This window comes from Thamnophis elegans, chromosome 4, assembly GCF_009769535.1.
Source record: "Thamnophis elegans isolate rThaEle1 chromosome 4, rThaEle1.pri, whole genome shotgun sequence".
Classification (NCBI taxonomy): Eukaryota; Metazoa; Chordata; class Lepidosauria; order Squamata; family Colubridae; genus Thamnophis; species Thamnophis elegans.
Window position 1 is genome coordinate 123446594 of NC_045544.1, and position 24492 is coordinate 123471085.

General features: G+C 40.9%; 1 protein-coding gene across 5 annotated transcripts in view; it reads left to right on the forward strand.

The window, feature by feature from the left end:
• The first annotated feature begins 1568 nt into the window (after positions 1-1568).
• Positions 1569-24492, forward strand: part of CUX1 (cut like homeobox 1) — a 351898-nt gene continuing 328974 nt past the window's right edge. For 4 of the 5 annotated variants that reach the window (XM_032214828.1, XM_032214829.1, XM_032214830.1 and 1 more), the window contains exon 1: positions 1569-1743. In XM_032214828.1, coding sequence (XP_032070719.1) covers positions 1690-1743 — 54 coding nt within the window. In that variant the 5' untranslated portion in view covers positions 1569-1689. The remainder of the gene's footprint in view (positions 1744-24492) is intronic. The other variant, XM_032214831.1, reaches the window with a different exon arrangement.

Sequence of the window (24492 nt, forward strand, 5' to 3'; positions counted from 1 at the left end):
CAGAAAGCTTCGCTGTGTGTGTGACATATGAGACACTAATAGGAATAAGTGTGCCTCCTGATGTTTGTGAGGGTGGGGAGACCGAAAAGAATCCTTCCATCCCAACTCATTTGGGGCTATAGCTTTGGGTTGCAAAAATCCAGACAACCATTAGAAGGAAGCAAAGAAATACCTAATTTCATTTATTAATGTCAATGTCTCCAATGTAATGTGGGGAGGTCCAAGGGTTTTTTTGACGTTGGATTTATGCCATATGCAGAGGCACATCTTCTAAAAGGAACGCAAGGCCAGAAGGATTCAGTTCAATTCTGATCAAATTCCATTGGGGTGACTTCCCATTGATTTAATATTTCTTTCACCCTTAACATTTTGTGTTTGATGGTTAAGACGCAGTGGCTGCGAACAAGATGTTGGATGAGGAGGTCGTGCATTTGATCAATGAATCATATATAATTCTGCACATTTATAAACACTATTTAAGCATGTTTGCAAAAGAGTAAATTTCACTGTTTTAAGATAAATGCATACACCATTGCAATCTTTTAAATACAACCTAGGAAAGTGAAACCCAGACGAATTTTAATTATATTTTATGTTTCTAACCACCCCCCCCCCCAAAAAAAAGAGGGGCTCTGGGAGGTAAATACTGTTGGACTACCCTTAAGCACTTTTCTCTACTTTCCGGTTTTATTTACAAGTACATGCCACTTTGAGGGTTTTTATTGTACTTCCACTATTATCAAAATACATGTTGTACCTAGGTGGAGTGCTCTTTACACCACTGATTAAAAGTTTAAACTAGCTCTTTTAAGGACAGTACTGTTCCCCCCCTAAAATTAAATGCATTTTATTTTTATCATTGATCTTTCAACTCCCCCCCAATAGCTTTACAGTACAGCTATTCCACTGCGTTTTATAAAACGCACAAATAAATGACTCTTAAATACGACCCATGCCCACCCAAGCTCTATGTAAGAAAACCCAGACAACCACCGCCGCTGAAAGTTATCCCGCCCCCCCGCAAAAAAGTAAGGATGCAAATATTTCTAGGTGACTTTTAAAATGAAATTCAGACCCATTTGCATTCTAATACTTTTTGTTATTTACGCCTCTATTCATGACTCTGGAGTGGCATTATATGTGCGTGCGTTAGTCCGCGTTCCCGTCTTTTTTTTTTAATACAGATCCATTACACATAGCAAGTGTGCATGCAGCGCGAGAGGAGAAAAGGAGGAGGGGGGGGGGAACCACCACAGAATAACTTGAGTCCCAAAGTCCAAAAAAAAAGAACCGTATAAAAGTGCGCGTCTTCTTGCGGTGGACACAAAGGAAGAGTGCCCGTTTCGCGAGAGATAAAAAAAAATATGTCTGAAGTGAACCCATATTCATGTTCTCTCTCTCCCTGGGCTGGCAAGTCCAGCCCGCCATTCCGAGAGCTCCCTGTTTCGCCGGTCCGGGTTTTCCGCGCGCCCTCGACTTGCCTGGCTTTGCTGCCGGCCTCTCTCTCTCCTCTCTCTCCTCTGAGCGTCTCGCCCGCTCGCTCGCTCCCTCCCTCCCTCTCTCTCTCTTCCTCCCCCCTTTCCTCCTCCTCCTCCTCCCTCCCTCCCCGTGCACTCTCCAGCCCCTCTCTCTCTCTCTCGCTCGATCCGCCGCTCACTTCTGTCTCAATATGTCTCAAGATGGCGGCCAATGTGGGATCGATGTTTCAATATTGGAAGCGCTTTTGCTTTACAGCAGCTGCAGGTCAGGCTCGGGGTCCGCTGGCGCGTGGGGTTCCCCCTCTCCGCGGGGACCCCCTTTCCTCCTCCTTCGCCCTCCCCTCCTCTCTCCCTCCCTCTCTCTTCCCCCCCTTTGCAGGCGCCCTGGGGGGGGGGGCTCCCCCTTGTCTTCCCCCTTTAAGAAAACCCTCCCGCCACCCCTCCAAGAAAAAAAAGTCCGGCATAAGCAGCCCCCCCCCCCCGTCCTTGTGGGTCGCCCCCCCCCGCTCCCTCAAGCCCGGCGGAGACCCGGCGGTGGCGGCCGCCAGCCCTGCCGCCTCCCGTCGCCTCTTTCCGCTCTCCCTCCCATCGATAACCCGGCGCCGGCGCCGCGATCAGAAATTGATCCTCTTTGTTCAATTCATCGATCCCAACAAGATGGCGCCGCCGCCGCCGAGGTGGCTGTCCAGGGAGGAGGAGCCGCTTCGCCACCTCCTTCTCTCTCTCCCCCCCCTCTCGTCCCCCTCGCCGAAGCGCCCCTTCCCCAAAACAGCATCACTCCGGGTTTCCTTTAAGCCTCCCCCCGCAGCCTTAGTTTTTTATAAATAAGGGAGGACAAGAGAGTCACCGGGGGTGATACTAATACTAATAACAATAACGGGGAGCGGGTCTGCCCTCTCTTCCTTGAGTCTGGGTTATTTGTGCAGCCCCTTCCCCTAAAGCCAGACGCATTTAATTCTTCCACAGCACTTTTCTTTAAAAAACACCCCCTCCCTAAAAGACTAGTCCCCTTTTCTAAAAGGAGGGAAGAGTGAAGGGTTTTTATAATAACTGGAGATAGTGCCCCCCCCCTTTTCCGGATTCTACTTATTTTGCACTCCCCCAATCCAAAACGGACCTTACTTAACAACACTTTTATTTAACAACAGCCCACAATTAGTATCTTTCAACAGTCCCACAGTTTGGGGGAGGGGGCTAGACTTAAGGAAATTTACTTGAGTGGGAGGGGGGGTGCGTTATTTTTCTTTTCTTTTTTTTCACCTCTCTCCCTTCATCAGATACCCCCTATCTTTTTTTTTTCTTTTTCTGTACCAGTCCTCCAATTTATATAAAGTGAAAGAATAAGGAACTAAAATCATCATAATATGTATTTTTAAAACAGATGCATGTGGATCTCTGCTTTTTCTATTTTCTAGGTTGATTTCCCCGTCCAAAGCTGGTGTTAAAGGGGGGAGGAGGTGTTCTGGGGTTGCTTCCTTCTTTGACTTTGTCATCATCTAGAAACCCTCTTTTTATGCAGAGGAAGGAATATTAAAATAACCTGTAACGGAGGCAGTTCTGACCTGTTTCTTTCACTCATTTCAAATCCCCCCCCCTCCCTACTGGAATGAGTCCCTTTTCTTCTTAACAGGGACTAAATGTTATGGGATGGGGAAGAAGTGGTAAAGAAAATGCGGTAGATGTATTTGTATGTCCAGATCTTGTAATCTGTTTCTTTCTGCTCCAGCTCCTCCAAAAAAAGCATTTTTTCCTTCTGGATTTAAACCCCCCCCCCCAACACACGCACACCAAATGCATTACATTGAAGCTCGTGGGAAACTTTGCAAGGAGTTTATACACTGACCAGGGAAGGTGGTTGGGGGGGAAGCTACAGCAAGGGATGGCTTTCCAGTGTCAGAAGCTGCCTTATGAAGGGGGGTGGGGAAGGACCCCCAATTTTTCTCCCTCTGTCATGAAGCACCAACTTTTTTCCCCACCCTTTCCAAACTGTCTTTTTTTTTATCCTGATTGGTAAACTAATGTGAATAGCTGGGAAAAAAAATGTGAGCTGCCTTAATATTGGATTTAGCTACTTTAAGATTCTGGCATTATTTTGTGGGGAGGGGTTCCTTCAAAGAGACTTTTGACCTACCCTTCTTTGCTGGCTCATTTAATGTTTTAAGATTTCCCATTGCACTCCACTCAGTCAAATCTTTTTTTTTGGGGGGGGAAAGGGGGGTTAATGAAGAAGAATATTGGAATATTGCCTTTCTTTTTGAAGAAACCCTATTATATAATGCATTTTATGGTTTGGGGTTTGTTTTTTTTTTCCTTTGGAAGCATTGGCTAGTACTAATTGATATGAGTGTACTATATTTAGGTAAGTTCTACCCTTTGCAGTTCTCTATTCACTCCCTCCTATTTTATTAGAAAGGACATTTCAGTCCCTTTGTGAAAAAATACCAATTTCTCTCATTTCCCCCCACTCAGAGCATTTGGGGAGGAAGCGTTTCCTCCCACTTCTTCCTTTCCCAATTTCCCCAGAACGAGTTAAAAAGGGGGGAGGGTCGAATTAGTTGATTCTTCTTTCATAGTGTGGGAAGGAAGAGAGAATGTGCAAGGTCAGGGAGGGACTTGTCTAATCCTGTTGTATGTATGGGGTCCACTGTTCGCCTTTGATGTTATATTGTGTGCCAGAGAGAGAACGAAGCGGGAGACGGAGATCTGTAATGGGGGAGGACAAGGCAAGTCTGACATGGCTATTCTTCTCCCATGAAACCCCCCCCCCCAATTCTTTTGGTGGATTGGGAGAGGAGTAAAGAAATAAATCCTACTGCTCTGTGTTTGCTCTTAAGTAAATGTCATGCTTAAGATTGCAGCTTCAGGTTAATCTGAGGGATGGTCTTCTGTCTGCTTACATGCCGATGCTGGGTGCTTGGAGCAAACGGAGAGAACTTTTTGGCTGGTTCTCCTTGAAGGAAGTGCTGGGGGGGGAAGCTCCTCTTTTGAAAGGGCCCCTTTCCTCCACCCGCTTTTCCTTAAAACGGTCCTTTTAAACGGGATGGCTCCCCTGAGTTCCAGCCAGGACCCAGGACGTCTTTAAGGCTCGAACTGACCCTCCTCAACCCTGTTTGTTTTCAGTATCATCTGCACTTTTGTGAAAGAAGGAGCATTCTCTCCTTTAGGAAAATTCCTCCTTTCAAAGTTTGAATTGAATCTTTAGAGGTGGTTTGAGAATGGAGGGACGGCTACTCAGTAGCCGGACCTGTTTCTTTTTCACTTTATGTCATTTTCCCCTTAAATTGAAATAACACTGCGTGTATGGCTCTTTCTGTAGGATGTGTGCTTTTATGTTCACCTGTCCTTTCTGCATTTTTAAGAGGCTGGGTTGCAGCTTGGAGAAGAGGGTTCTGTGCCATCTTTACTTCTCAATTGACATATTTTGCTGAACCCCCCCCCCCTTTCCTCTCCTTTCACACATTTTCCAGTTGTACTTCATGTGCCTGTGGAAAAGTTGTTTCTGCAAATTTGGAGGGGCTACAGAAGCCTCTGCATGAGGTGTCATTGTAATGTTGATATCAGTGATCCCGGAGGGATGTGTTATATTTTTTGTGTGTGTTCTGTGGGATCATCTTGACTTTGGGGGAATACATTTGGAAAAAATGTGGGTATTTGATACAAAACTCTAATTAATACCTGCCCCTGATGAGAGCTTCCAGAAACTTTAAGGATGTTATTTTTTTTAATTTGGGGGGGGGCAGCTACAGAACGGCAAGCTCCCTTGGACCTTGCAGGGACACCGACCCCCCCCCCCCCCGACCAGCTGTCTTAATGTATAATATTTAGATGGTGGAAGGGAAGGGGGATCCCACTTGTTGCTTTTTTCCCCCTTATGGCTGGTGGGGGGGGCTGTCATTGTTTATCTTATTTCCTTATCTCAGTGTTCTCATTGTTGGCAGGGACAAGGCCTCTGCCTGGTGGACGGTCCCTGCGGAACAATTTCTGTATCAAGTATTTTGATACATGCTTCTCTCTATTTTAACGTTTAGAAGTCATATTTAAAGTTTGTGGAAAGGAGCAAATGGACAAGATAAAGATTGCCTTATGTATGTGGGTGGGTGTTCCTTGATGAGATTGCAGACTACTTAATAACACTGCTCAGGGATGTGTGTGTGTGTGTGTGCGCATGGGTAAATAAATATGAAAGTAGGAAGAACACAAAAGATCAGTAGGAGCTTTCCCTGTCAATCAGTGTTTTTGTGGCATAGATGGTTGATCTGGGGCAGGAAACTGTCCAGCCTCTATAAATGCCTGACATGTAAATGAATTTGGCTGGAGACCTGCTCCCCCCCCCCTTTCCTTTCTCCCCTGCGGAGTAGTCTGTTCAGCCAATGCCCCTGTTGGTGTGGGGATAGTTCAGCATAGAAAGAGCTGGAAGTTGTGCATACATAGATGTTTGGCACAGCTGAAGAGGAAGTAAAGGTGAGGGCTCTGTTTGTGTGTGCTTGCATTAGAGACTGCTGCTAAACTGGGGTGTGTATTCCTCTGGTGTCCTGAGAATAAAAGTGATAGTAAGACACCCTGGTTTTGGGTTATGTGTGTGTGCATGCGTTGTGTGGTGTGGGAGCCCAAGTTGTGGAGTGAAATGATGTTTGTACTATCCCAGCTTTTTGTCAGTTGGGAGTTTAACTGTTGGAAACATTCTGGCTCACGAATATAAATGCCATTCAACTGTTTTCTTCTTTTCGTCCTCATGAGGGTAGGGGCTGCTGGTCTTTTGCCTTGGAAAAAGATTAAAAGATAAGGCAAATTATTTATTTGCTCTGTTTTAAAAAAAAGATCTTTAGATTAAGGTAGGCTGTTTGAACTTTCTGTACTTGAAAGAGTTCGTAAAAGTGGCTAAATACCTACAGGAATTCAGGAAATGAGACCCAGATGTGGAATTGTATGGATTAGATTAAGATGTAGTTAACATGATCTGACAGCTCTAATTGTAGCTGACTTCACTTTGACCTATGTCTTGTAATTGCTTTGAATGGAAAAATTTGCACATCCCATGAGAATAATCCCAAAATGTTTTGGTTGCTACTGCATGGGTACTTCTATAAATACCATGTTTGTGAAAATAAAGCTATATTGATTAAAACCGAACATTCAAAGTGTAAACATATGTAAACTATAATAGCACAAGAAATGCAGCCAAATGGCAGTTTGATCATCTTTTTTTTTTGTTACTGCTTTGCAAAAATAGTTCAGTTTAATTCCTGTGCCTACTGTAAAACTTGATTTGGCACATTTGTATAAACTTCAATCTTGTTTTTGTCAAACTAAATGTGACCCTCTTCTCAGTAGTGCTAGATTTCTTGTTGAAACCTTCTGGCAATATTGGCGGAGAGTTCTATTTGATTAATAATTTCTTTTACACAAAATTTCTTTATGCTGTGTATAGCCCGGCTTTGTGTTAATTGGCTGCCTTGCTAGGAAGATAATGATACTGCAACAGTTCATCTATCATAGGGATGCAGTATGTAGTGTACTACAGATATAATTGCCGCTCTCTTCCCAAGGCAAGATATACTCGGAAATCTTCATGAACTTGTACATACTGTTGTCTCTGATGAATGCTAAAGAGTTGTGGCTGACAAGCTACTCTGCAGCACTCTTTTTGTCGTGTATTTTAAGGAAGAGCAGCTACCATTGCCCTCTTCTGTACGGTGCCACACATTTTCTTTGAGAAGCGCAAAAGAATGTCAGTGATGCCAAACACTTCACTCTTCCTTAGCTCTTCTTTGGCTTTGTAGTTTTTCCTTCCCTTTCCCTCTTGGCTATGAGAATGTGGCTGATAAAGACTCTCACCTTGCTGGGCTGTATGGAAAGAAAGTCAGTATCTGAAGAGTTTGTTTAGAACCAGCAACAATTAACACACATGCAGGCCTTAGAATGTGTGTACTTTATTAAAAAAGTTAACTATACAACGGAACACTGCCTTTGTAATCCCTACTCTAGATAGTCAACACTACAGTGAAAACCTGTCAGCTTGAATTGTCCTGCCCTTTGAATTTATGTCAGATTTCCTTTTATGGGCTGAAAGAACTAATAGGGAAGAAAGTATCTGGTTCTCACTGTTTATTGGAGAATCTGATTCTGATCTTCATTATTTTATGCAGTGGAATTCTTCTGTGGGTGCACTGGGCATAAAGTAAAACGGATCTATACCAATCCGTCTGACCCCTCTTTTTTTTTTCCCCTGTGGCATTTGTGAAAGATTACAAAAGTTTAGAAATACTTGACTACCATTTTTGCTTTGTCGGGTAGAAATTTTCCAGAGCTTCATTGGTTACTTGAAGACCATATCTGGTCCATATTTATTCCATGCCACTGCTTGATTCCTTTTTTTTCCCCTTTCCCTGGGAGAACCTATGAGGAGGTCAAAAGAAACTTTTCTGCTGGTGGGAGATAAGAAACTAAGAAAAGTAGGCAGGCTGCCGTTGGTAACTGCCCCTTTAGATACCTGACAGTGAGAGGCAGATTTCTGGCTCCACCTCTTCTAATCATAATATACAGCTCCAGGCTCCACAGTCTTACACTTGAGATCGTATCAGCGTGAATCTTTAAAAAGCCAAGAACATAGTGTGGGGTTGACACATCCTTCTTTCCTCTCAGCTTCATGAACTCACTGTTATGGGAGAGTCTTGATGGCTGGGGCTGTTAACTGCAGAGGCTTACTCACGAGGCAGCTAGCCAAAATTGTCTTCACAAATGTTTTAGGTTACTATCGGATGCTGGCTCTGTGAGACGGGAGCTAACCTGGGTTGCTTCATTGATACTTTTGGTCTATCACTTCTTGAATCGTTTTTTCTTGGCCCGTACAAGTCACGATTCTGGAAGCCACTTAGAGCCCACAAGCTTTGGTTTCTATATGCTTTTCCTGGTTCTCTTCTTGGAACGGAAAACTGGGGGCTCTAAAGTACCCAACAAAGTTTACTTAACGTTAGATGACCAGTCCTGTAACATACATGTTGGTAGGTGCAGGTACGTTTCAGACTTATTTCATAGATAACTCACTAGTGCAGATTTTGTATTGGCCTCCAGTTTTATCTAAGACTTGTTTAGTATTTAGTATTTATTAATGCTTATGATTCCCCCACCCCTTCTGCTCGATTTTGCCTTCCGTTCCCTGTATTATAGAAGGGCTCCTGGATGGATAGTTTGAACTTGGCAGTACCATGTTTGCCTCAGAATCTAAATGGCTAATTTGAAGTTGAGTTAAGCCCAAGTTTAACTTGACCGATCCACATCTGATGAGGCTGCTGGCATGGATTCTTCGCCTTTTTTCCAGCGAAGATTATCCAAGTGTACTGTATAAACATATATATTTCTGGGAGTTTATTCTTTGCCAGTGTGACTCTGAGTTCACATATTCTCTAAACCTGCTGTGGAATGTGGCTTGCTGGGCTTTCAACCCAGCAGTTGTTTTTTATTGAATAAACCTTGATTAAACAAAATATGGCTTAACTGTGATGTGCAGATCAGATCAGGGACTTGACCAAGGCCTGTTCAATAACCTTCATGGATCACTGAGAATTTATAACTTGGGTGCCGTGTGTCTAAATAATTATGGTTTCAGTGCAGTTTGTCTTCTACCCCAGAACATAACACAACCTATTTCAGATACTAGTAAAATGTTCCCCCGTTTACTCCAGATTGTCCATTAAATTAGAGAACATATACCCTGTGATGACATCAGTATGCAAATAATGATATTTACTTCATTTGCACCTGTTTATGTCATTATTTTAATTTACATCACTGACAATCACATTATTTTGCCGATGATGTAAATGCCACTGGAATTTCAACTGTTGAATTAAGATCTGCTAAATTGAGGCTTTACTATAGTGTGTTCTATAGTTTGAGAGGAGGAGAAGAGAAAATAGGTCATGCTGAGTTACATATTAAAATGTCTCTCCATTACTTTTAGGTTATTAGGAAAAAATAAGTGAAAATATGGTCGCTTGTTTTACAAATCAATATTTTGGGGGATAGAATTGGGGCTTCCCTGCTTATGGAAACCAGGTATCAACTTAGCACAAGTGGACAGCCCTCTTGTAGGGCAATTATACTTTCTAAATTGGGCATTGAACACTGCTGATGCAGTAACTAGTTGCCAAACCATATTTAATAATGGCTGAAGGGGTAGTCATTGGCTTAATAATAAACTTTGGTAGTGCAGACAAAACCCTGGAGACATTTGAATGCTATCATGATGAGCTGGCTTTAATACCTAAGTGAAGAGTTAAAGTGTTGGGCTGTAGTACTAAAGAACATGAACAGCTTCTGGTGTTACTACACTCACGGCTAGATTACACTGGCATATTTATTACATCAGGAATGTGTGAGAACTATCGCTGGGAACCCATTTTTGTCTGGTAGTTTATTCTATGTAAGAATTAGAATAATGCATAGACATAATCCTTTTTGTGGTTCCACACGACATAGTAAACTTTATTTAGCAGCACAATAATGGTTTGCATTGGTATGAAAACTGGCACGGAAGGACTGTGAGATACTCATGTCTGTTCTGATCTATCATCTTGCTTACGACTGAATCAATGTATAAGTCAATCCATTTTTTTTAAATTTTTGCTCCATGAAAATAGCAGTCTGCTTTTGAAAGCTTTCTCTAGGTTTCCTTGCCATTATTCTTTTGACTTGCTGCCAGTCCATCTGAAGCTTCAAGTATTAGGCATGCCGGTATGGCAAATCTGCATTTGTTTCCCATTTGTGAGATCTTATGAGTTCATTTGAATCCGGAAGCTTCCTCTCGTATTAAGCCAGGTCATTTGTCATCTAGCGCAGTAAGTTCAGTGTATTAAAATATTTTCTTCCTTTATCTGTGATGGTCTCACATGACCAAACTTTGGGAACTTGGCACTGGGCCACATTTATGGCGGTCTGCAGTGTTTCATGGACACATGACTGCATTTTATGATATTTTTGCCCAAACCCAGCACAACAACTGCTGCAAAAAAACCCCATAAAATTGGGTTGGCTATGTGATCACATTCATTTTATAATCATCATGGTTTAAGACTATGATGGCAGGTTGCCTTATGGTCCTAAGACAAGGATTACCTGTATATATTATACTTGCAAATACATACCTGTAGAACCTGAATCAGACCTCATGGAATGTAATTAATGGGTAAGAATTGGGAGGGGAGGTCTTGGAATTTCCAAATTCTGGTTATTCCTATCTTGTCTTGATAAAGTAGGATAGTCCGTATCTGGAGGCAAGAATGCTTTGATATTTTCTTCTGGATTTTTTTGTAGATGTTTTTGACAAGAACTGGAATAATAATGATTACCATTATATCACGCTTTCTCCAAATGTTTCAAGAGCCATTTTGATAATTCTTCTGGTAAGGTAAAGGTAAAGGTTCCCCCTCGCACATATGTGCTAGGCATTCCCGACTCTAGGGGGCGGGGTACTCATCTCTGTTTCAAAGCCAAAGAGCCAGTGTTGTCCGAAGATGTCTCCGTGTTCATGTGGCCGGCATGACTAAATGCCAAAGGCACACCGCTGTTACCTTCCCACCAAAGGTGGTTCCTATTTTTCTATTTGCATTTTACATGCTTTCAAACTGCTAGGTTGGCAGAAGCTGGGACAAGTAACGGGCAAGCTAAAATTGAATTATCTATTCTAGATTGTTATTAAAAGGCTATTTTCTTGATATCTTAGTAAGGATAGCTTTGCACATTTAGCTGATCGAGAAATTCCAATAGGTTTTTCTCACAGTGAATGGACACTGAAAAACTATTTATAAACTGGTAAACCTGTGGCTCTTTTTTTAAAAAAACCAAAATGTGTGCTTGAATGGTTAGTACAGTTGTGTAGGATATATGTATATTTGGTCTGGCATTACACATACATAGTTGCTAACACCACGCTTGGGTTTTTTTTGCCATTAGACATTTGGATTAGACATTTAGTTGTTTACTTGTTTCTGTTTTATATAAAATTAATATCCTTACTGATGTACTTTTATTTAAAAGCTTAATAAGAGTTCTTAATGACAGTGACTGTGAATGGAGACATCTGGTGGCATTTAAGAATGTTGCCCCTTATTCACCACGTTACAGCATTACCACTTTGGTGTAATATATAAGGTTATCTATTGTGTTCACAATGTAAAATGAGTGGTTAAGTGAACAAGACTGCTTTTAGTAAAGACTGCCTTTGGGGGAAACAGATTCATGGCTCATTCAGAGAGATGTGAAAAAAAATGGAGGCCATATGGGAAAGTAAGAAATATTGCCAAATCTAAAAAATGATATGTTTGAAGCTGACAAGAAAACAAAGAAGCAGCCTGACAATTTTACCTATGTAATAACAAAACATATTGACATGCAAATAAATATTAGCTATGAAAGAATGCCATCTACCTGTCCAATGTATGTTGTTTGAGTATTGTCTTATGAGGATAATGAGAATACACTGAATATTGAGACTGCATCCATGGTTGAGGATAAGAATAGAATAGCATAACTTTATTGTCACTTTGAATGTACCTTATCGACATGCATTAAAATGAAATTTCATTGCATATAGTTCTCAAGGGTCTCCACCTCCAATAGACACTACATAAACATGACAAAATAAATAAATACAAAATTATGTATATACCGATATATATGATACAAAGAACAATGCAGTCTAATCTGGATGTATACATGTACATGGCAAGAAAAATGAATCTTGAGAGTTTACCAGATGGCATAGGGTAAAAATAGTAAATATAACACACACACACACACACACACACACAACACGGCGTAGATAACTAGAAGATGTGCTTGTTTGTGATACAATGACCCCTGACTTTTGCTATCCAAACTATGGTTCATTTGATAATTTAACCAGAGATTATTTTGTACTGTGAATCAAGTTATGAATCATAGCAAAAGGATATGAGTTACGTTCTCCTGGCCATTGCAAGAGGAAGGCTTAATCTAAGACTTTCTTAGGTTTTCAGAAAGTCAGTGTAGTGGCAAGTTATGGTCAGTATTATGTCCAAATGTATCTAAAGTGTACAGTGTCAGGTTTTGCATGATTTCCAACACAGTAAGGAATTTTTGCAAAGTCAGTTACCAATTCACCGCATTATACATTCATGTGTCAAGTTTGTATTCCAGAAAAAAGAAATTGTGAATAAGCTCAGCATGACAGCAAGATAAATGCTAGTTTCAGTTCAGTTTCATAGGCAACTTTTGACATGCAGGTATAAATGTTGAACGTATTTTAACAATCTTTTTAAAAACAATTTTCATGTGTCAAGCTTTTTAAGGATTACCTATTGTGGTGAACAGATTACAGAAGTAGATGCACACATGCATTTTCCCACCATTTGCATTTACTTGTTACAGGTAATATGAGCCAAAGTGTTTTGAAAAGAGCAGGTAATTCCAAATTTGTTAATAACAAGGCATGATAGACTAATATTGGATCTCTGTGGCTTTCTATGACCTAAAACAAGTTCAGATACTTTCTGGTACTTGTTTTTTGAAATCAAGATTAAAATGCGGTTATAAATTGTGAGTGACCTAATGTGAAAAGTATCATGTTGTTCTCCAAATATGGAGCTTAAAAGGACACCTAAGCACACAGAATAGGCCCATCAATCAATGCTTCAAGAAATGGATTACTTCCATGTCACCTTAACATTAATTTTACAGCTGGCCTGTAGTTATGCTTGGCCATCTTTAGCACTCCAGAGGAAGCATGGGAAAAGAGAATACCTTAGATAGAAAAGAGCTGCTTTGTAATTACCGCCAATAGTTTCCAAGTTGTTAACAAATGAGTGCTAGAAGATGTTGCAAGCAACTTATCAGTGTTGGACATTGAAGCATTGTGACTAAAAATCAGGTGATTTTCTCTGATCTGCTTTTTCACAGTACAGCATGTAAAGCTTCTTGCATTTTTCTCCTCAGTCCTCCCCGCTCTTTCAGTCTTCATTATGGTAACAGGCTACACAAACTCTATTAAATCCTCAGTGATACTAAAGGGCACAACTTATAATGATGTAAGCAAATTATATTGTTTGCTGCTTAAACGCCAGTCACGAATATACATGGATATTATGAACTTTCCAATTTCTAAAAACAAGCAGACTAAAAATAGAAGTGATGTGGGTGATTTCCCTATTCAGATTAAAGCTGTGCTATGGGGAGGCGAGATCCTCTGCCATTTTGCATACATTATCACTTGCTCCTTATATTCTCTGATCCATCTGGCCAACTAGCTCTAATAGCATAGTTCTGATCTTCAGTTGGGGTAGGTTTAGGGGCTTTTAAAAAAATCCCTAGTACTCCTATTCAGCCATCTTTTTAAACATATGAGGACTTGGAAAAATTCCTTCCAAGACCCAGTTCTCTGTACTGTCCAGAAGCTTAATAAAGCAGAGTGCCAGATTGTAAATAATTAAAGCAGTTCAGTGAATAATTAAATATAAGTGCCTCTCCCCCTTCAGTCTTTAATTTCTGGTCAGTTGGTGAGATCAAGAGGCGAGATGAGTGGGATGTATGGATGTGGGTGCTTGCAATCCTAGTTCTCTCTGTCTTCTACAATATAAGGTCTACCTGGTTTGAAGTTTTCATACTTCAATAGGACTTGTGTTTTATCCTGTTGTGCTCTAAACCCTTTTATTTATTTTCTTCGCTAGAACTATTGTTGTTGTTTTTGCTATAAGCTAACAACCCGCACAGCCCATGACCCAGTTCAACGTGTCACGTGAACAGGGCCTATTCCTTGCAATTTAGTTGCAGCTATCTAGAAGAGCTTAACTGTTTCACATCATTTGGCAGAGGATAGATTTTCAGTTTTAGATGGAGAAATGCTTTTGAACTTACTGTCTCTGAAAGTTTTAAGCTGCACAATCAGTGTTTCTCTGGTACTTTGGAGATCACTTCTCCATCTGTATTAAAAGCTCCATAATAAAATAATTATTTCATGACATACGTAAATGTTATGCTTGGACTTTAGGCTCTTGAGGCTGCAAATTTTTGCAGCCTGCTTCCTAGCAAACTTTTGCAACTGAGTACCTGTGGATGAGGTGCAGTTTTGTGAAACATTTATTAAGTTTGTTGCTTTGTTATTGTTATTCCTTCCATGGATGGTTTAATAAATCATTTTTGTACTGAGATTTAAAAGAAAAAGTTCTGTACTGATAATGAAAGTGTTCATTCAGGAGTGTTATTTATGAAACTTTTGTGATGGCACATAAGACTCAAGTGTAGATTTTACAAATAATTTTAGTTTACTGCTCACTGGCTTATACTTTGTTAGATACTTTGGTGGACATTGCCTGTGTTTTGTCGGAGGTAGCTGGAATAACAAAAATAGGGGTGCAGCAAAGTTGTAAAAGAATTTTCAGAACTTTCTGTGTATGTTATTCAATCTTGGGTTTCTTAGAAATCACAGCCAACCTTTATAAGTATTCTCATCTATATTTTTAAAATTGGGAAGGTCACTTTGTAGTAAGATTATGGTCAGAAACCAGTCAGAAATTTTTATTTTTATGACATTTGAAGGTGCTCTGGTAATAAACTGTAATGAACATCACTCATTTGCTATGCTTAATGTGCATTCTTATTTGCTGAGATGTGCATATCTGATTCAGAATACTACTTTGCTAACAGAAGTATTTCAGTAGATTATGTCCCCTTTTAAGGTGGAAGAGCTCAATTCCATGATAAGTAGTCTGTGGCTTAGTGGAAGGAGGGAAAGGAGAATTTTACTTCTGCTCTGGAGATGATTTGATAAACAAGTCATTTAAAATTGGGTGAGAAGGGCTGTGCTTCTGTGACCATCGTATAGCTTAAAGCAGGGGTGTCCAACTTCCAGCAGGCTGGGGAATTCTGGGAGTTGAAGTCCACAAGTCTTAAAGTTCCCAAGTTTGGGACACCCCTGGCTTAAAGTATCAATGCACACTGTTCCAGAGGGGTAGCTGTGCTTGAAGCATGGCACTTAAAAGTTTATTATGATATTTTTGTAAGGTAGAGCTCTCTTCAGTCGATGCGTGAAGAGAAGTTGTGGTGCAACTCATAGTAGGTCTTCTCTTCTCATATTTTAACTTGCCACCAGATGGTTTTGTTTTCTCTCCATCAACCAATCATGTCTGAGGTATCTACTTAATGAAGTATTTGACAGTATTAAACAGTTGTTGGGCTTTACAATTGACTAGCATGCCAATTTTATTGGGAGATACTTTCTTGTTACTGTTATATTTACACAAGCCTTTTAAAATGCATATTATAATCTGTTTAGGTCAGGACGATGAATCTTTGATCTATGAACATGAGTATAAATACAACACCTATGCTTGCCATACTACACACTTGTTTGAAATTAATCTGAGTCTAGTAATTACTCGATAGAATGCTTTCTTCTTCTGTCTGTATAATTTGCTGTATAAATTCATGGCACGACATAACCGCGGTAGACTAAAGCGCGCCGACAACACCGCGGTGCTAAAACCGTGATGTCAAAACCGTGCCCACAACAGCGCGCCTACAGAAGCGCGATTTAACTTAAGGTAAGGTTTAGGGTTAGGTTTTGGGTTAGGTTTAGGGTTAGGTTTAGGGTAGGTTTAGCGTTAGGTTTAGCGTTAGGTTTAGGGTTATTTTTAGGGTTATGTTACAGCGCGCTTCTGTCGGCGTGCTGTTGTCGCGCGGTTTTGACGGTGCGGTTTTGTCACCGCGCTTTAGTCACATGCGCTTTAGTCTACCGCGGTTTTGTGGTGGAACCGTATAAATTTTGTTTTAAAGAATGGGTTTTCTGGTTTGTTTTATTAATGGATGGAATAAGTGAATGCAGTTCATAAATGGAAAGTTATGTGTTTTTCAGTACACTCTATCTAGCAATCAGATGGAAAATAGCCTGGTGTCCGTTGCCTATTAAGATGAGTTACAATATACCTTTGGAAGGTTGGTTGTATCATAAAGTATCATGTCTTAAAACAGATCAACTCTTTGTTAAGACTACTAGTTGCCTTTTTTTTCTCTTGGTAGTATAATTGAAGTAAGAAAACCGTAAGAACCTTAAAATTATCCAGTTAAACTGTAGTATCATCAAATATATAATCAGACATCCAGTTAAAAATGAAAGCAGCTTTTGAGATTTGGGAAGGGGAAACAGCATAGTTAACATTTATTTGTACATCCACAGGTATTTCATTTATTCGTGGCAATTATGTGTCTTGAAAAGTGAGAAAAATGTATTCAGGGAAATTGAATAACTCTCAAGAATTTTATCACGAATTATGAGCTGACGTAATATACTGGTGAAAGTTGAGTTGTGAGCCAGGAGTCTACTACTACAAGGCTAAGTTTAGCCATGATGTCGTTTGAGGAGCTTCTCTGAAGTTGGCATCAGACCTGTCTTCAGTCTGGTTGAGCTCTTAGGGAGAGAAAATGTGCTGAGAGAAAATGAGTGGCCTAAAGTTGCCCAGTTGGTTTTCATGCCTAAGGCAGGATTAGAACTCAGTTCTGGTTTCCCACCGGGTGCTTTAGCCACTACACCAACTACCTGGTATTTCTGTTCTGGGCTTATGAAATATATGTGGCACAGAGGCACTCCTGTAAATGGAGGCTGCCAGGATGCCAGCATCCCATTTAACTACCTTGTTTCTCTGAAAATAAGACCTCCCTGGATAATAAGCCCAATCGGGCTTTTGAGTGCATGCGCTAAAATAAGTCCTTCCCCAAAAATAAGCCTTCCCCAAAAATATTGCAACACAGCAGCAGCCATGAGATGACCATGCTTGCTGCCTCCTGCACCTCAAAATAATAAGACCTCCCCAAAAATAAGGCCAAGTGCTTATTTTTTTTTGGGGGGGGGTGTCAAAAGAAAATAAGACCTTGTCTTATTTTTGGGGAAGCATGGTATTTCTGGCCAGTACAGGATGGGTGGGGGGACTAGGCAAGAATAGGCAGTGCTGAATTATAGTATGATTCAGTATTTTCTTACGATCTTAACAGGATTATGTAACAGTTACTAAGAAAATGTATATGATGCACTCAAACCCTGTCAAGTGTCATGCCAAAATTGAAGTATTGCATTTCTCCAGGCACTCTTTGCTGCTTTGCTGTCCCTTTTATGAACCTAAAAAGCATTACTTTAGTAATAGTTCTGCATCTAATAGGAATCTCTAGGACTGAGAAATAGCACAAGGGCCCCTTTGAATACATCTCTTTGGGATAGGATCATAAGTAACTATTTATTATGCCCATTTTTCATTGCATATGTGAACAGTGCTTATTTTATGATTGCATTAAATGGAAGCTGGTAAGATAGGAAGCGCATCTTAAAAGAAAATTACTTCTATTGTGTTAACGCATTTACTCATTGCATTTATTCACTCATGGGTTTTTGTGGGAAAATAGAACTGAGCCGTTGTATATATGGCCATATCTAGCTTGGTTAATGCACCCCGTGCTAAAATATGATGATGCACATTGGGGTTTTGTCCTAATTTATAGAGTTACTTCCATATTCTTTGCTGGCTTTCTTCTTCCTGCTGCTTATTATGGTTCAGGACTATTGTGGGGCTATTCTGGAGCAGGGTCAGATTCAAAAGCCACCTGAGCTTCAACAATTTTTTGTTGTTGTTTTTAAAGCTTATGAATCATACTCGCATGAAACTACAATATGGCTCGTTTGAATTGTAGTTTTAAGGGCATGCCTTAAACTAAACATATGTTTTATTTCATCCACAGAACCAAAAAAAACCATTGTAAGTTGGAAGATTGGCTGGATCATTCTGATGGAGGGAAGGGTTGTGGTTTGTCTGAATGAATATCTGGATAGTTTTTGGTTGTTTTGGGTTTGGGCTGAGACAGATTTTAGGGATCATGTGTGGTGAGTGGGGCAAGACTAAGACATCTCTCTTATGCCCTCATAGGCCTATGTGCCTACTTCTGCTCTAATCTTCCTGCATCTTCTTTTCTCTTACCTGTTAGTTGCCTTTAATGTAGCTTGATGAAAGCCTCCAGAGCCTGGGGAGGGGAACCTCCCCCACACCGTGGTGCAGGAGGCTGACTTGGCCAGGCCCATCACTTTAAAAGCCCCACCACAGTGAAGAAGTAGACTGGTATTATTTGTAATGCAGCTGAAGCTGAGAAATAGTAGCTTGCCGGAGATTACCTTGGCTCAGTGTGAATGTAATGTGCCAAAGTTGAGCAATCAGGTCTGCCCTGCAAGGTTTTTCTCTGCTTATGCAAGACTACGTTTTCTTCAGAACTATGTGATATATATGTTGAAGTTTCTCTTGGTAACCAAAACACCAAGCCACATCTTACAAACATAACTGCACTTAGCAAAAAAAAAAAGTCATCCGTAACTAGCTAACTTTTGCTCTGAAAAAGGCAGGAAAAGTGTATCTGTAAGAGATAGAGAGGCACATTCTGGGAAGGCAGAATTTTATACTTTGGGAAATAGCACTCCACTATTTCCTTTACTTACCTTATAGGTAATAAGAAAGCATAGTTTATCCCTGCATTACAACTGAGAGAACAATTCAGAATGGAGAAATAAAAGCTGAGGAACTCTGATATAAACAACTCTATGTCCATGCCTTAACCTTTGCAGAATAACAGAGTTGGAAGGGAAATAAAAGAGATATCCACAAATGCAAATAACTTGTGTAATGGCAAACTACATTTTGATGCATCATCTAGGTCAGTGATGGCTAACCTTTTCTGGACTGAGTGGCCAACGCACGCGTGCGAACCCCCCCAAATGCTTTGTGCATGCCCCTGTGCGTGCATGCACCCCCCGTGCATGCATGCATGCACCATCCTGCACATGCATGGCAGAAACCTGAAGACCAGCTGGCTGGCGGGAGGCACACACACACACGCAGCAGAGCTGAACTGGGGCGATGGCTCGCATGCCCACAGAGAGGGTGCTGCATGCCACCTCTGGCATGTGTGCCATAGGTTCACCATCATGGATCTAGGTTGACCTAGAATGTTCCTAATCACAAAGTTTTGGGGTTTGTTCTATCAGCATCATTAAATTTGCTGCAAAGCCTAGTTAGTGGGTGGTTGAGGGGAAATTTCACTTGCAGCTTCCCAACATATAGTCTTGGTCTCTGAGATGGCTTTTGTGATGAGAGCATGGCTATAACTCATTGCGGTTCTTAGCATGTGGCTCTTGCTATCTTCTACCTGCCTCCTAAAGAATGTGGTGACAGGAAAACTGATTCTTCAGAGAAAAAACCCTGGATCCTCAAGTGGGAATTTGGAGAAAACTTGGCAAAAGCGCCCCTTTCCCCAGCAGCAATCCATTGTAGTTTCAAGGCAGAAAGATCAAAGTTGCCTCTTGTCTCTAAAGCACAAGTCATCCTACCAAGTTCTTACGTTTCAGGCACCTTCCTTTTCCATTTAGCCCTCAGGTTGTTGTGGAATGATTATATCATCTATTCTTGACAGACAGCCAAGCCTAAGGCAAAGACTTTTGACCAAGGATTACTGCTCAGATTAAAACACATTTGAACGGAGGTGGTTCATCTTTGGAAGGGCGCCCTTCCTATTGTTTTGGATCAGGCAGGATTGTGTGTTCTTTGTGGTATCTCGGCATTTTGATGCGATATAGTAGAATGACTTTGCAATCTCCATATGGCTTGATGCCAGAAAACTCAAAACTGGTATTATCACCAGGCTGTTCATCTTAAATTACCCAATAGAGCCTCTGGCAAATAATAATAATAGGTCTGGGATATCTCAGTTCCTTGGGATCCTAAATCAGCCTCATGAGCTTCTCTAACGTGCTGGGCATTTGCAATAGGCATTTATTTGCAGGTTGGCTTCTCATTTGGAACTGTCCCCGCCTATCTAGAAAAAGAATAAACAGTAAGTAGACATATGAGGGAATACCCAATGAGATGGGGAGCCACCGTGGAAGATAGGTAGCCTTCTGATAAATCTGTTTTAAGACTAATGATTTCTGCATGGCCTCCATTTTGTAAATGTGCAAATTATCAAGTAGCATTCTAGGACACTGCTTACTTCAGTTTCTCAAAATTGCAGAGATGCCCACCACTGTAAATATATGAAGATGTGTATGTTTGGAGGAAAGGGCTTTTTTCTTACAGAATTTATTTTTATGTGCCTGAATCCTAAGCTTGCAATGCAAATTAGGCATACTTTAACATTTATAAAATGAAGTCTGCTTACCCATATGGCTACATAAATACATCTGTGTTCATAATTTGTATAGATTAATTGAACATAACGATTTTGATTTTTAGAAGTGTTTGGTAATAATTTATTTATATCCCACCTGTATTATTTTTTATAAGTGACTCAAGGCAGCGAACATACATAAAACTTCTTCCTCCATTTTTCTCCACAACAACAACCCAGTGAGGAGGGTTGGGATGAGAGAGAGTGACTGAGAGAGAGTCACCCAGCTGGCTTTCGTGCCTAAGGCTGTACTAAAATTCTCAGTCTCCTTATTTCTAGCTTGGTGCCTTAACTACTAGGCCAACACTCAAAGAGCCACAAAAGTCCTAACTGGAAGCCCTCTATTCAATTCTGGAGCTGACCGGAAGTCCGGTTCTCCCAACATAGTGTCTCCTCCTAGCATGTCCTTTTTCCTCTGCTACCAGAAGTCCGATTCCACCACCATAGAGTCTTCTCCTAGTGTGTCCTTTTTCCTCTGCTACCAGAAGTCCAGTTCCCCCAGCATAGAGTCTCCTCCTAGTGTGTCTTTTTTCCTCTGCTACCAGAAGTCCAGTTCCACCACCATAGAGTCTCCTCCTAGTGCAGCGTCCTTTTTCCTCTACCTGTCCTAACCGAAAGCCCTATCAATTGTGGAGCCGACTGGCGACGGAGCCGCAGCAGAGGGATGAAAGAGCTACACGCAGCTCCAGAGCTGTGGGTTGCTGACCCCTTCACTAGGCCAAACTACACTCACACTCTTTTGTGTATTGATATAGGTTTAGGTATACGCACAGAGTTGCAACATGATCATAAGCATCTGTCTTTCTGTAGAAGTTATTTAATCTGTAAATAATATGGAATGGAAAGATGTTGGGTGTGGTAGAAGAGAGAATAAGGGAAAGAAAAGCAGTTGGAAGGTGTTGAGCGAAAGATGATGTTTAAAGAGTTAAACATATAACTAGCTGTGGGCACATTTTGTTTCACAAGCTCTTTTGCCAACTGCATGTCTTCTTTAGTAGTTTGTGTTGTAAAATGTTAAGTAATTAGGTCAGTCGTGTTGTAGTTAAATGTATAATAAAAGACTTGAATAAACAGAGCAGTACTGACAGGTGTTGTATATTGGTCATACTCATAAAATATTTTTTTTAGAACAAATAGTTTTTAAAATCTAACAAACCTCTACCTATTCCTCACAGAAACGTACCCATCTAAAAGCAACCAGTATTCAAAGGCAGATCAAGCAACTGGTGCATAAACATTGCCTGTGCTTGGTAATTCAGAAAAACCTGCTTGTCTGTATGAATGGTAAGAGACATTGCCAACCAAATTCACATAACTCTTCATTTGGGGAGTTTCGGGTGCTTCATGAAAATGACGTTATGCACGTATACCTATGATAGAAATTCATTATATTTCTTTTCTTGGAATGCTTGTGTGCAAGCTGTAGCAAATTACAAAGAATGAGATCAACAAAATGTGGAAGTGACTGTGTATCTGCCTGACTTGTGCTTCTCTTATTATGGAGAGTTACACTTGATCTGTTGCTCAAATGGTTTTTCTTTTCCCACAGTAATCATGTTTCCTTTTTCAAAGGGTATGTCTATTTCATACTCATATTTTCCAGGTGATGGGGCGCATGAAGAGATTAATGCTCTGTATTACATAGAATATTTTAGATTTTTTTTTTAAACAAGCAGACTACGATGGCTCTAATTCTTTCAGCTCCTCTCCAGGCCCCAGTGACTAACAGACATACAGGCAAATACGATTTCTAGTAGCTTATTAGTTTGCATGAAAACCTGCAGTGGAATGCCCCAAAGCCTTGGTGTTGAATCACAAGGGAGTGTTGCGGTTGCAGAACAGAGCTATTATGTTGAGTTGTTAAAGTGACACCTGTTGTGAATGGTGACCTTATTAATGACTGAAGAGAATTTAACATATTCAAGAATTCATAGTGAAAATGTACGACAGTAAAGTGAGTTTCTGAAAAGGCAGCCTTCATGATATTCTATTTTCTAAACATATTGCATAGATGATGATAGATAGAAAGATAGATAGATAGATAGATAGATAGATAGATAGATAGATAGATAGATAGATAGAGGGGAGGGTTTTACAGTGACCTAATGTCATAGTCCAAGTGGAATATGGATAACAACTGTGACTAAGGCAGTTGGCAACAGCAATTGCACACACACACACACAAACACCCCAATATCTCATGGGGTTTCTGAAGGTGGCTGATCTGTTAGATTTAGCAATAGCAATAGCAGTTAAACTTATATACCGCTTCATAGGGCTTTCTCTAAGCGGTTTACAGTCAGCATATTGCCCCCAACAACAATCCGGGTCCTCATTTTACCCACCTCGGAAGGATGGAAGGCTGAGTCAACCCTGAGCCGGTGAGATTTGAACAGCCGAACTGCAGAACTGCAGTCAGCTGAAGTAGCCTGCAGTGCTGCATTTAACCACTGCGCCACCTCAGCTTTGCAGATCCCTTCTCCCCAGATCATCAGTAGGCAAACTTTTGATAACTAAGGTTGCTCTTAATACAGGTAGTCCTTGACTTCCAACCACAATTGAGCCCAAAATTTGTGTTGCCAAGTGAGGCATTTCTTAAGTGAATTTTGCCCCATTTTACGACTTTTCTTGCTACAGTTGTTAATTGAAACACTGCTGTTATTAAGTTAGTAACAGGTTGTTAGGTGGATCTGGTTTCCCCATTGACTTTGCTTGTCAGAAGGTCACACAAAGTGATCACATGACTAAGGACACTGCCACCGTCTTAAATAAAAGTCAGTTGCCAAGCATCTGAATTTTTATAATATGACTATGGGGATGCCACAATGGTTGTGTGAAAAATGGTCATAAGTAACTTTTTTCAGTACCGTTGTGATTTTGAGCTGTCACTAAATGAACTGTTGTAAGTCGAAGGCTACCTGTACTCTGAGGAGACTGAAGGCCACAATATTTGTGGGACTGCATCATGTGGCTGGGTGAGGCTGGTGTTTTAAGAGGAATTTGGGTTGTGTGTGGTTTTTAAATCTCATATGTCTAGAAGGGGCGCAGTGGCTCAATGGCTAAGACGCTGACCTTGTTGATCAGAAAGGTCGGCAGTTTGGTGGTTCAAATCTCTAGTGCCACATAACGGAGTGAACTCCCGCTACTTGTCCCAGCTTCTGCCAACCTAGCAGTTTGAAAGCATGTAAAAATGTAAGTAGAAAAATAGGGACCACCTTTGGTGGGAAGGTAACAGCGTTCCGTATGCCTTCGGTGTTTAGTCATGCTAGCCACATGACCACAGAGACGTCTTCAGACAGCGCTGGCTCTTCGGCTTTGAAACGGACATGAGCACCGCCCCCTAGAGACAGGAACGACTAGCACATATGTGCGAGGGAACCTTTACTTTTACCTTATATCTGTTTTATAGCTTACACTACAGGGTTTATCTGTTGCCCAACAAAAAATGGTGAAAAGTAATGGCCTGAGTTTTCCTGTAGATATGGTGGGAGGGGCTACAGCTGGGTTTAGTCACAGCCTGATTGGTCCAAAGATTGAGGAGAATTTCTTAAAGTATCCTTCCTTCCCCATTGGCTCCTGGTTTCCTCTCAATCTTTGGTCCAAGCACTAGCTTTTGCTCCATCGAGGTATTTGATATTTGTGCTATCTATTATTAATTTGGTTAATTGGATATTCTAAACTCATAAATTTTGAGCTTCTGGCCATAGAGACTGCTCTGTCTGTCTCAAAAAGAGGTAGGATTAACCTGGTCTCCTACCTCTGGGGCTGGGGGAGCCCTGCCCAGTCCCTG